This window comes from Haliotis rufescens, unplaced genomic scaffold (genome assembly GCF_023055435.1).
Source record: "Haliotis rufescens isolate VD_foot unplaced genomic scaffold, xgHalRufe1.0.p SCAF_16, whole genome shotgun sequence".
Classification (NCBI taxonomy): Eukaryota; Metazoa; Mollusca; class Gastropoda; order Lepetellida; family Haliotidae; genus Haliotis; species Haliotis rufescens.
Window position 1 is genome coordinate 2785034 of NW_025963846.1, and position 14193 is coordinate 2799226.

The 14193-nt window shown below is 41.5% G+C and overlaps 1 protein-coding gene across 1 annotated transcript in view; it reads left to right on the top strand.

Moving 5' to 3' along the window:
* LOC124144897 (protein dachsous-like) overlaps positions 1–14193 on the top strand; it is a 105113-nt gene that overhangs the window by 4629 nt on the left and 86291 nt on the right. Inside the window, exons 4-8 of the mRNA XM_048396705.1 lie at positions 672–1101; positions 2577–2767; positions 3393–3635; positions 5934–6181; positions 11682–11943. Coding sequence (XP_048252662.1) covers positions 672–1101; positions 2577–2767; positions 3393–3635; positions 5934–6181; positions 11682–11943 — 1374 coding nt within the window. The remainder of the gene's footprint in view (positions 1–671; positions 1102–2576; positions 2768–3392; positions 3636–5933; positions 6182–11681; positions 11944–14193) is intronic.

Consider the following 14193-nt stretch of genomic DNA (forward strand, 5'->3'; position numbering starts at 1 on the left):
GTCAAGTGCAATCGATTGTTTTCTAATTCCGAAATTAGTTTAATAAGCCTAATTTCACCTTCATTTGACCTTTCTGTTCTCAAACATTTAAAGAAATATTCTTCAGAATGATCGGGGACCCGTATTGACACCAACAGACACCATGTCGTTTCCTAGCAGACGAAGTCAATAACAATCACGTGACAGGTCAATGGTGATCATGTGACAAGTTAATATATCAATCACTTGATTTAACAAAACACGTTTCCATTGTTAGGTCAGCACTGGAATTTACCGTTTCGTGATAAGTATTAACCAATGAAATTCAATGATTCATCATAGAGGTATAAGAAAACACTTTGATTCTCATAATAACTACCGCTCCGTGGTCTAGTGGATATAAGGTCTGCTCCAAGAGCGGAAGGTCGGTGGTTCGAACCCTAGCCGCGTCATACCAAATGACCTTAAAATATGGTACGCCGTGATAAAACTGAAATATTGTTTAACTGGGTGTTAAATTCATTCACTCACAGACTCAAAGTGCTTCTTGCATCTATTTGTGGGGAATCAAACCCGGGTTTCGGCGTGGCTAGCTAACGCTTTGACCACTCGGCTACCCCACCCCTTCCATAAGAAAATGCTCTTCAATCACACGTTAAACCCATCTCACTCCCACATAATCCATTCAACAGAAAACGGCGAGAACGTAACAGGTGCGTTCACAGTCAACCCCGTCAGCGGCGTCTTGCTGACGACGGTCCATGTCGACAGCGGCGCGAGGACGCCAAGTTCCTATTTCGACGTCGTCGTAGTTGCCGCCGACCGGGGAACCCCGCCGAAGACCGCCGAGGGGAAGATCCGTGTCATCATCGATGTGACGCAGACGGTGTCAAAGCTGATCAAGACGGCGCGCTTTGTGTCGCAGTTCGTGGCCAAGGTCGCTGAGGATGCGTCGGTCGGCGATGTAGTAAAGAACTTCACCGGAGCCTTCCCCGCCGCGGAGAAGACGGAGTATAAGGTCACGGGGAAGTGGAACGATACCTTTGAGTTCGATGGCCTCAACTTGAAGCTGATGAAGAAGCTAGACTATGAAGATACACGCATTCATTTTGTTGACATCAGGTATGGTTCATGTTTCTGGTGTTATAGGGTTTTCTCAACCATGATATGAGTAATAACGTCGAGATAATTATGGATGCTATTCGTCTCTATCCTTTGCAATTGGATATTTATTAAGTGCATAACATGTATTCCAGCAACATCTCGACGGGGAATCTCCATGGGCCTCGCACATTGTACCCACTTTGGGTATCGAACCCGGGCTTTTGGCGTAACGAGCGAATGCTTGAATCACAAGGCTATCATACCGCACACTTTCACGAATTCCTGGTATCATCCCTACTAAATGGTGATTCATAAACACATGCTTATAATATAATCGGTATCGTACATTGACTTTTCTTATGACTATGGAAATGTTTTCTGTCACTTTATTTACTTAAAAACACATACATTATTACAGTGAAACCTCGTTTATCTGGAAAACCCATTTTCCGGACAAATACTTTTTTAAACACGTATACAATACAAGGAATATTTCTACTTAGCATGAGACCCGTGAAGATCCGGGGTAGAATAGGTCTTCAGCAACCAATGCTTGCCGTAAGATGCGTCTATGCTTGTCGTAAGAGGCGACTAACGGGATCGGGTGGTCAGGCTGGCTGACTTGGTTGATGCATGTCCTTGATCCCAATTGCGTGGATCGATGCTCATGATATCAATCACTGGATTTTCTGGTCCAGATTCGATTATTTACAGACCGCCGTCATATAGCTAGAATATTGCTGAGTGCGGCATTAAACAACAAACAAACATATCGTAATCCGTTAATCCAGAACAATTTCACTGGGAACGAACCAAATATTCATATGCTCTGTCTACTACAAATAGAGATCTCACACTTTTTATTGAGCTAAACCTATCCACAACAGTCATGCCATATATATAGAATACTAAACGAGCTTCCGTGTAATACCAATTTTATGAAACGAGTGAATAGTTGTGGTATCTGACGAGCGAAAAACGTGTTCCGAGAGTAATAAGCACGCGTTTTGGTATTACACAATGTGTAATACAGCTGTATGTTTATCAAACGGGTGATCTCTCCACGGGCAAGTAATAAAATCATATCTGTATCTTAGTAAACATGGTTTCAACCTTGCAATATACCCACTGCACCAAGAACCTCTAGATTTGACGTCTGGGTGCCGATCCAGGAAGCGATGTCAGCGCTACGACTGTTGTAGGTCTATACATATAACATATATATATTTCTCTGTCCTATATAAATACTTCTATGTTCTCTGGTAACGTTGATTGTATCTGATGTGCCTGTAAGCTGGCTACAGCTAGAACTTTGCCATTGTAATTGGCGCACATATACTGGAAACCCCGAGGGCTGTGGGGTAGTCTAGTTGGCAAAGCATCCGCTCGTCACGAATACGTCCGGATTCGTTTCCCAACATTGATACAATGTGTGAAACCCTTTTAAAGCTAAAGCGGCGTAACATAAAGCTCACTCACTCTGTTTTCTTCAGGATAAGCGACGGTTCTAAAGATGAAACAACGGTGATGGCAGTCAGTGTAAATGACGTTCCAGATGAGGCTCCCAAAATAGAAGTCTTGTCGTCATCAGTACCAGAGGAGTTACCCCCCGCTTCTGTGGTCGGCCGTCTGTTTCGGGTCACTGACGGCGATGACAACGATACACTTACATACCAACTAACAGGTATTCTTACGGGCGGCCTCATCATCTCAACCGGTGACGCCCGAAATGTGGTTCTTTCAGAGTATTCTTTGTGTGATATTGGATGGTACTTGAATTGATCTATAAAATACATATGTGCTCATGTATGATGAGATGGCAATGTGGCTGTTAACCTTCAAGCGCCTCATAGGGAGCTTGGGTTGTATACTCCCAAGGGAGCTGAGAATGATTGTTGACTGATCACTAATCACTGATCCTTTGAGCATGACATTCAGCATGACAAAAGCGCCATAAAATTGATTATTATTATTATTATTATTATTGAGCCATTCAGAGTGTCAGTGAGTGAATGAGTGAGTGGGTTTTACGCCGCTTAAAGTGATATTCCCGCAACGTCAAAGCAGGCAACATCACAAAGGGAATTTCACAGTATATCATGTGGGAAATCGAACCAAGGACTTCGACGTGACGAGCGAACGCTGTAACCCCCCCCCCCCCCCCCCCTTCGCTGTAACTTCATTGATCAATGTACAAGATATAAATTTCCCTGGCTCAATATCCTCAATTTTTGAAGAACTCTGATTTGGAGAATTTAGTTCCATGTTCGTGAGATGTAACCTATAGCTCGATATGTTGATCGTTCCAGGTGATCATGCCAAATATTTTGACATTAACGCGGAAACTGGAATTCTGACGATGAAAGAAACACTGAATCGGGACGGTAAAGATGGCGTCCATCTGCTCGACCAACTGACGCTGACTGTCACGGATCGTGCAGGGCTGACGACTAATTCCACTCTCAACCTCACCGTACTTGATATGAACGACAACACCCCGACGCTAGGGAACGGTGGTGTAAATCTGAACATTACAGAAAACTCCACCAGTGGTGAGTCTTTGTCTGGTGGGAGGGCGCTAGGATCTTCTGGGCATATTCTAAAAGTTAGATGGGTTGGATTTTAGTCAGAAAATTAAAATCAAATCTAATAAAACAAACTGCCGTTGCGCAATGATTGTTTGGGTTGTAGTTGTTTTTTACTACAGTCAGCAACATTCCACGTATATCACGTGTAAAAAACAGGCAAACCAGTGGTTGACAGCATTATGAACGTCTGATGTCATCGGGGTATTAAGTTACAGAGTTTGAAGGCCAATGAGCAATGAAATATCACACGCAGTTAACTGATAAATGCTATTTGTCTTGTGTAAACAAAAAAAAAAACGACCGAAAAAGGGTTTTATTTAGACAGACCCCATAAGAATATGAAAAACACACCAATTCTTCTTATTTCATTCAGAGATTTATTATTCCCTGTGCCCAGAACCCTTTAGGTATTAGAATTCATCTGATTTTCTCGAAATGAATAATATCGTGGTCGGTTACAGTTTGTCCTTGTATCTAACAGAAACAGTATTGCATCTAAGAAATCATCTCCTGTATTGTGTAAATGGTAATATTTCTTGTAGATCTTTGTTTTCCTCGCTGCATATGCTGTATATATCACATAGGTCAGCTTGAACAAACTGAGGTTTAATCATGAGTGACAACGCTCTGTCCACAATCATAAGAATTATCCGCTATCGCAGGGTCCATTTTACAATTCCGACTATATCATATATAACATATGTGTGTGAATTACCAACAAATATCGGGGGCTGCCAAAAGGCATCCGTCACAAACACATGCAAAGGTAAGTCAAGTGTGCACATGAAAAAAACACATACACATGATAACATACGGTACAAGGCGAAATAGGGAATTACAGTGGACATCATTTTGGTCACTAATGCCTCAAATTTGGAAATGTTCTCCACATGTCTACCATAAAACATTTTGCTTTACTGAGGCCTCAATGTGCCTGCGTATGTGCCATTCCATCTTCCCGAGGCAAGAGAGTTAACTGACAATAAAAGTCCAGTTTCCACCCTTGCCGATCTAGGCTGGTATTATGGAGTTACATTTGGCTGGACTAACGAGTCTATGCATAACTTCTTTCAGTGGCATTTAGAAGTCGGTGTGATGAAGTAAGACGAGTTCTATGGATGAACAACTTCTTTATTACAATAAGTGCGACGTTTCGGTGTAATGAGTCTATGCATAGTGCAATCAAAATCGCGCAACGAAATCGAAATTCGGTTCGTAAACTATCATGCAGATTTCGGTCGACTGCAGGATTTGCAAAGCATGTGCACCGCTAACACGTTGTCAACATATTTTTTTCTAAATCTTTTCATGTTTTTAATCAAGGTGCTCACGTGATTTGATGTACTTCGCGATGTAAGACTCGTTTTATCACAATATAGATCTTGATTATCGAACAGATCGTCTTGACTGGGCGCCGCCGTTTTGTTTGAAGCAAATGCAAGCGATACGAGAGGTGGAATCTGATTGGTCCATTGGAGCGGCATAGAAGGGACATAACTCTTAATAGCCACTGGTGGCGCTACGATCGAGCCCAGGAATTCCAGCCTTGTTCGGCAAGGGTGGAAATTGGACTTTTGAAGTCAGTTAAGTCCCTTGCCTCGGGGAGATGGTGCCATTCATGCCATAAGCGTACCTCTAACGACGAGGGAGTAAGTTTGGTTTTATACTTTGAACAGTATTCCAGTTATATTAGGGCGTGTCAGCTTGAAGTGGGGGGAAAGTGATGCAGGTCTTAGATGTTTACCTCTTTGGTGAAACCCACGAGCACGGGTGTGATGCTGACAACTTTGACAATGATCTCTCAGTGATCATATTTATGGTGGATATCGATGAAACGTTTTAACGTTGTAGATGATACTACTTACCTTCCACTCATCGTTAGAATGAAGCCATACCACGAGGCAGTCTGTAGAACAAAACGATGATGTTTAGGTCAAAGGATAAAACTTTTCTTTAATGATATAAGTGATACTTATTTTTGTAACATCAGAAGAATTAATGACATTTAATTGATGAAATCGGTATGTATTTCGTGAAACCATGAAAATAAGAAATTTGTAATTCGGTAATAGATGTGAAAATGGCTTAGGACTAGGTCATTGCTCTCAGATGACTTTGTCAAACGTACCAACAAGCATGGTTTTCGCCAAAGATTACAAATCTAAGGCCTGTATGAATTTTGACTAATCCGACACATCCTGATATAACCAGAATACTGTCAAACGACCCAGCTGACGCATTGCTTTCTGTACATGAACTCAGATACAGTCTTGACCTCACTAACCTGCGAGGACCCGGATGAAGGTCAGAACGGCAACTGTTCCATCCAGTTGAAAACTGAACTGACCAACATCTTCAAGATGAAAGGGTCCGATCTGACGGCTGACGGTACCGTCATTGACTATGAAGGACTTAGTAACCAACAGTTTGGGTACAAACTGACCGTTCTGACCACTGACCACCCCGATGGCGGTCCACCCCGCACAGCATCTATCACAGTCGATATCCAAGTGAGAAGACGTCGTATGCTATAGTTGTTGTGTATGGCTGTGTACATGTGTGTGACTCAAAGGAATAGATGTGTGTTCGTTTTGGTTCAATATATATGTGTTGTTTGTAGATGAATAGATCTGTGATCGTTTTGGGGCAATAGAGGTGTTTATTTGTAGGTGAATAGATCTGTGATCGTTTTTTGGGCAATAGAGGTGTTTATTTGTAGATGAATAGATCTGTGATCGTTTTGGGGGCAATAGAGGTGTTTATTTGTAGATGAATAGGCCTGTGATCGGTTTTGGGCGATAGAGGTGTGTTGTTTGTAGATGAATAGATCTGTGATCGTTTTTGGGCAATATATGTGTGTTGTTTGTAGATGATAGATCTGTGATTTTTTGGGGGCGATAGAGGTGTGTTGTTTGTAGATGAATAGATCTTTGATCGTTTTTGGGCGATAGAGGTGTGTTGTTTGTAGATAAATAATTGTATGCTCGTTATAAGGAAATAGACGTGTGTCCGTTTAAGAGAGGTTCGTTCTAAAATGGTATATAAGAAATAATGGACACGCATGTGTTCAACATATACATGGTAGCGGTTTCCAGGGCCTGTAGACGTTTGATCATTTGCTTCTGAAGCAAAGGCTTTAAAAGATTAGGGCTAACAGGACCCAAGGAATGTATTTACTTATTTAAAGAAGAATTATTGTGTTGTCAGATTCGCAGAATAAGTAATTTACGAGGAAGAACTGAACATCGCAACCAATGCGAAGGATGACGTAAATCCAAGCCTTGAAGAGATGAATTCGCGTGATAAATAATCCTTAAGTTTTGATTGGATATAGAGATTATAATATGATCATACGTGTCTTACTGGTTTTACGAAACGGGTGTCAGATTTCTTATATTTCCTGAGCGATTTTTTTATATACGTTAGATCGTATGTCCCAGTAACAATAACGTGATCAAATCAAACGTTGGTTTAATCTGACGTTTCAGTTTGATGCAGCGAATTTCTTTTACGTCATGTGTCATGTTATGCGTTGTAATAACATTTTGAAGTATATAATTTTTTGTTTTACATTTCAAATTATGGCTTAGAACTACATGTATTGCGTACGGGATGCATTTTGTAAATGCGCTTGTATAGGTATAACACGGTTTTGATTAAATTGATTACTAACGTACTGATAACGTCACTACCACGGCCGATACCGTCAACGTTACCTTGGGGATCCATGAGTGGAGAATGCAGCGTAATGGAGTTCAAGTTGCCACAACACCGCTGGAATTGCGCAGGTAGGTTCATACCTGGTTTGTTTGTTGTTTGTTGTTTAACGCCACACTCAGCAATATTCCAGCTATATGACTTCTGTTTGTAATTAATCGAGTCTGGACCAAACAACCCAGTGATATAAATCATGAGCATCGATCTACGCAATTGGGATACGATGACATGCGGCATCCATGTCAGCAGTCTGACGATCTGATCCCACTAGTCGCCTCTCTCGCCCGTATCTTCAAGGGTGACCTAGCTGACTACGTGCCATCGTGATTGCGTGTGACGTCGCTCACTTTATCAAACACTGGCTTGTATGGTCCATACTCGATTAATTAAGGACTGACATAATATCACTGGAAAACTTCAGACCTGTGTTTTAAACATCCACTCACGCACAGAGGCCTAAATGTAGGTTGTTACCATCGCAGTTAGAATTGTAAGACACCTTGTCCAATCAAGTGGAGGAAGTCCGACTGAGACAGCGTTGACCGGATGATGATGTTGTTAATTCATGACCGTTCAATTGGCTCGGGACTCGCCTCCGTGGTCCAGTGGTAGAGCGTCCGCCCGCGTCATATCATATCGTTAAAAGATGGTACTTGTTGTTACCCTGCCTTGGGCTCGGCATTAAGGGGCTAAAAGAAGGACTGGAGTCAGTATACTGTGTCTGAGTGGGGTATTCATGTTAAATTGCGGCATGGTATCTCAGTGGGGTAGAACTATAAATCAGCATCAGTCCGGACTAGTACAAGCAGCCACACACACACACACACACACACACACACACACACACACACAGACGCACACACACGTGCATGCACGTCGCTATATAAGTGCAATAATCTTGGACGCGACGTTAAACCCAAGTTCACCTCACCACAATTTATATTTTAAAAAAAGTACCACTGAGAAGGAGATGTGAAAACAGATATTATGTGATTGCATAGCGCATCATGTAAAATCCTCTGACTGTCTCCCTACAAGGTTTGGAATGACTTAAAAAGTCTTTCGATGAAATTGGAAAAAATGTACATCTAACTCTAAATCACCTAAAGCGATTGAGCAATGTTGACGCTAAACCCTGCGCCATTGGTATATTGCTCGACACACAGTGTAGAATACAGCCCCGGTACAAGTTGTGGCTTTATCGTATTAGAAAACAAAAGACCGGTGAGACCTTGCCAGGCTTAATCTCTGATTGAGCCGCTTTGTCAAGTTGTCCATCACTCGTTAACAGTTAGGAGAAAATAAATGATTTTTCTTCAGTGTTTAATTTCAACTGGAGGTTATTTAACAATCAAAATCAACTTGAACGGCGCCTTTGATTCATCAGATACTGGCGGGCCCTACCTGAAACATTCCGCCGGCTTTTGTTCTGCTGTATGTCACGGGAAAAGATACTGATGGTGATAACACGCATGAAACAAAGACGACATTGCTGCCTCTTTCAGTTCTTACTTACGCTTCACTTTCAATGTGATGGTTTTAAATTTGATTAAGTTAAAGAGTGGTATGTACAATAGTAAAGCTTCATTAATCAGGGTGTTTGATTCTTATAGTGGGTAATATCACGGTGTGTCATTTTAAAGGTGAGAGGAGGCTTTGGTGGAACCCAAGAGTACTGGGCCCCGTTCCTCAAAGCGATCTTAGCGCTAAGGTGATCATAAGTCCCATACTTTAACATAGGCTTACGATCATCGTAGCGCTAAGATCGCTTTGAGGAACGGGGCCCTGGGCACTGTACGTTCCACAAAGCGATCTCAGCACTACGACTGTCGTTAGCCTATGTTAAAGTATGGGAGCTACGATCATCTTAGCGCTAAGATCGCTTTTTGAACGAGACCCTGATATGATTCTGACAAAAATGGAAACATAATTGGGGCGAACCGGAATTCGAACCCACGATCATAGATTTCTGGTTTGCCCAAGGGAAGCAACTCTGCACAGCGAATTGTCTTAGACGAATGGGCTTCTAACATCTGCTTAATTCCAGATATTTGAAAAAGACTTGTATTACTAAAATACAAACGTGGCTTCTAACTGACACGAGGGGGCTGGTAACTTGGTCTGTAGTTTTCAGAGAGAGTTTATGAATGGGGATCGTAACAACTGGGGACGGTTGTATCAAACCTCCATTAATTTGTGGGTACATTAAACCTCCACTGGTTAGAAAATTCTGAATAACAATTTGAAATTATTTTAACCATCAATCACAAATAACACTTTAAGAGATGGACTTCATCATCACATTATTACGTTGTGGAATCCCCCCCACCCCCTAAAAAAAAAAAAAAAAAAAAAAAAAAAAATGAATAAAAAAAAAAAAAGAAAAAAAAAAAGAAAGAAAAAAAAGTAAAATAAAAAAAAAATGAAAAAAAAAAAATCCTCACAATTCTATAGGACATAAAACACTTCCAGTATTTTACTGTCATCTTCAAAATGGAAGCTGTAGCTGCAGATATGTTTGGGCCTAGGAGTAAGAACTGTGAACGTTCAGTGAGTGAGTGACACCGCCTTAAACAGTATTCCAGTTATATCACGGCGTGTCAGCTCAATGTGGGAGGAAAGCCCGAAGTGAGAGATGCAGGTCTCAGACGTTTACCACTTGGTGAAACCCACGAGCACGGGTATGATGCTGACAAACGTGGAAACATAAACCCCATTTCACATCACCCATCTGACAAATCAGATTGATGTTGTCAATCTTATTAAATCAGATTAGATAGTGTGTGATTGTAGGTACCCCAATGCTAGTTTGTATATGTGCTACATGTCAACTTATGTAAAATGAGTTTGTGAAAACGAAACGATGCAAATCTGCTTAACTATCACATTACATTACATTTTAATTTAAAATAAAACTACACATTGTTGAGATTTCCTCTTTCAGTCTCAATTTCTGCTCAAAATATCACCTTGAAAATGACTTCTAGCTAAAAAATGTTCATCACATCACAAAAAAGACAGGATCTAAGAATTTTCGAATGTTAAAATAACAAAAACTCAGGATTTATTGTTTTAACTCTGCATTTGTACGTAGTATATGTAATTCAAAATTAATAATCGTATTTTTAGTTTAAAAAATCAATCAACCAACCAACATACCAACCAGTAGTGTGTCACTGGATTGTCTGGTCCAAATTTACTGGAGTCAAGACTTCATTGTTTGTAGGAACAAACACTTACTTTTTAATGCAAATTGTGTGGATGGTGGGTGCTGCCGGTCGAGCAGGACGTGGTTACCCTTTTTGCGAACACTTGGTACTTCACCGATTTTCACTGATCCATCCTTATAATTTAATAATAACTATTTTGCGTGGACGCCCAACGGAATCTGTTCAGGCAGATAATGGAGACTGATTATTCTATGGCTTTGACGTTTTATATTTTCATACCGAAGAAAAAAATAGCAATGATAATTATTGGAAAAAAACAATAGGGGCATACAACTTGTATGACCGCATACAACCAACAAGAACCAGCCTTTTGATAAGACATTGTGTTTGAGTCAACACAAGGACTGTCAAAAGACTTGGTTATCTTTGATATGTATTCACCACCATCAAACGCTAAAGAAACATAAATCAGAGCGTTTCAGCCACTTTATACTGATCTGTCAAGCAAATATAGATAGCATCTCGTGAATGTGTAGGGGTCAGAAATGGATAGTATCTACTCATAGTTTACACGACTACTTATTGCTGACATCTTGCATATTGAACTTCAGACGGAGAAGGAAGGTCGTAGTTATATCTTCAACAGCGATGAATGCGTGGAAAAAGACATGAAAAAGTCTGGAATTTAAGGTAGATCATATTTTAATTAACAGTACATTTGCTTAATTCCAGATATTTGAAAAAAGACTTGTATTACTAAAATACAATAACTAATGCAGACCAAGAGAGGTGTGAGAAACTATTAGCAAAACGGAGTATATTACTATGACGTCTTTTTCCTGGTGTGTGGTTTCTTCATTAAGGAAAAACTGTCCTGGGCCCCGTTCAACAAAGCCATCTTAGCGCTAAGGTGATCGTAACGCCCATACTTTAACACTGGCTTACGATAGTCGTAGCGCTAAGATCGCTTTGTGGAACAATGTCCAGATTCATCGAGGCGACGTCTGGATGATAGTTACAATGAAGAATGTTTAACTTTAAAGTCATAAATATGCATATGTCTACAGATAACAATCATCCGAAAATACAAATCATATAAGGCACCATACTCGCCTCTGTTCAGCCATCCTCGCGACCTCAGCCTCCCCGAGGTGTGTGTAGTTTGCGAAATAAGTCGATGCCAGACATGGTCAACTTCTGTTATGTTGCTAACCAAACCATCTTCCGGTCGCTATTAACATATGTACCCGAAATGAAACAGTTCCAAATTGATCTTCTCTTCTCTGCTGTTTTAGAAGCTGTCGGGATGCGCGAGTTTTGTCCTAACCACGCCACCATATTAAAATGGACAGTGGCATTGGTCGTTTTTGGAACAATTCGAGCAGGTAAGGATCTTTCATATTTGTAACCTTTACCTCAACCTGGAGATGTTCCAGACCTAAACAGAAGCATGTATAGTTAAGGCCCATGTGTTGTTTAATCCCGAACACAGCAATATTCAAGTATGATGGCAATCTGTAAAAATCGAACCCAAACCAGTAAATCCAGTGATTGATACCATGAGCAACAATCCGCGCAGATGGGATACGATGACATAAAATCAACCAAGTCACCGAGCGTGACCACCCGATCCGTTTAGTCGCCCCTTGTGATGGAGCATAGGTTGCTAGGGGTGGTTGGTTGTTGTTTAACGCTGCACTCAGCAATATTCAAGCTATATGACGGCAGTCTGTAAATAATCAAGCCTGGACCAGACAATCCAGTGACCGATGTCATGAGCATCGATCCAAACAATTGAGATACGATGACATGCATCAACCAAGTCAGCGAGCCTGACCATAAGATCCCGTTAGTCGCCTCTTACGACAAGCATAGTTGCCTTTTATGGCAAGCATGGGTTGCTGAAGACCTATTCTACCCCCGATCTTCACGGGTCGGTTGCTGAGGACCTATATTGTCATTTCTTACCCGAAATCGCCATGGGTACTTAAGGAGTATTTAGGCACATACACATGGGTGAAAAGAAGAAAGTTCTACTACTCAATCCCTGAGTAGTAATTTGAATATCTTCCGACACAGAGTGGGGCGATCGGGTAGCCTAGTGGTTAAAGCGTTCGCTCGTCACGCCGGCCCGGAGTTCGATTCCCCACATGGGAAGAATGTGTGAAGCCCAATTCTGGTGTCCCCCCGCCGTAATGTGGCTGGAATTAAATCATTAAGATATGTTATTTAATATAACTATATGCAGAAAAACAAGGATATAAATAACTCGAAAATCAGTTTGTTATATCCGTTGTTTGTTACTCGCGAAATTTGAGAATATGTCCGCCATCTTGGATTGAAATGAGAACCAAAATATTTCTTGAACATGTTCGGGAACATGGTTTGTTATTTCCGTGTGTTCGTTATAGCCGTGTTCATGATAAACGTGAAACAATAGGTGTTATGTGGTTTCATATTTAGTCTTCTCCGTTCAAGTTTAGTGAGTGAGTTTGGTTTTAACGCCGCTTTTAACAACATTCCAGTTATATCGCGGCGTGTCAGCTTAATGTGGGAGAAAAGCCAGAAGTGATGCAGGTCTCAGACGTTTACCACTTCGGTGAAACCCACGAGCACGGGTATGGTGCTGACAAACCTAGAAACATAATCGGGGCGAACCGGGATTCGGACCCACAATCATAGGTTTCTGGCGTGCCCAAGGGACGCAACTCTGCACAGCGAATCGCGGCGCCTTAGACGACTGGGCCCCCCGTGCCCCCCGTGCCCCCCCGTTTATGTTTAGTAATATGTAGAGGACTCCTCACAGCACGTTATCTGGATGTTAACTTACCGTTGTGTAATCATTGTATTTCGGCACAGCCAAATCCTCGACTGCCACAAATAGCACATTCCTGTACGAAGTAAACAATTCACTCTAACGTACATTTGGCTTTCCACTCGAAACCCGAGTGCAAATGGCCTAGATCCCCTTCCACAAAGCGATCTTAGCTCTAAGGTGATCGTGATCGCATACTTTAACATAGGTTTACGGTAGTCGTAGAGCTACTTTCGTTTTGTGGAACGGGACCAGGCCAATCTCCTCCTCCGCTGCGTCATACCAAAAGACGTAAAAAGATGGAACTTGTTGTTACCCTGCCTGGCATTAAGGGGATATAACAAAGGAGGTAACCATGTTATATCACGGCATGGTATGGCACTTGAAACCGGCATAAGTTCGGACTAGTACAAGCAGTCGCACGCACACACGTGCATGCACGTCGCTATATGAGTGCAATAATCTCTACCACGACGTTAAACCCCTATTTCATGCCCCATCTCTTCCATTGTTACTCGTATCTCACTAACTAATGGTAAGCCAGGACAAGTTGAGTTGTGACCTAACAATTAATCCCGTATGACAATGTATGAGGTCCGCCCATTGGCGTGTACCATTGGGAAGAAAGGGGTAGCGGGTGGTCCGCGACAAGTAGTACGATGGATAAGTGCGTGTCCTGTCTGGGCATGTTATCTTTTGACAATGCTTGAGATTTTCTTGTACATCCTTTCTCCGTGTAATTTATGACTTTATAGGCCCATTCTCAAGCCTGAGAATGTATGATTTGGCAATGCTTACCTAACTTTGACATGTTAACTTG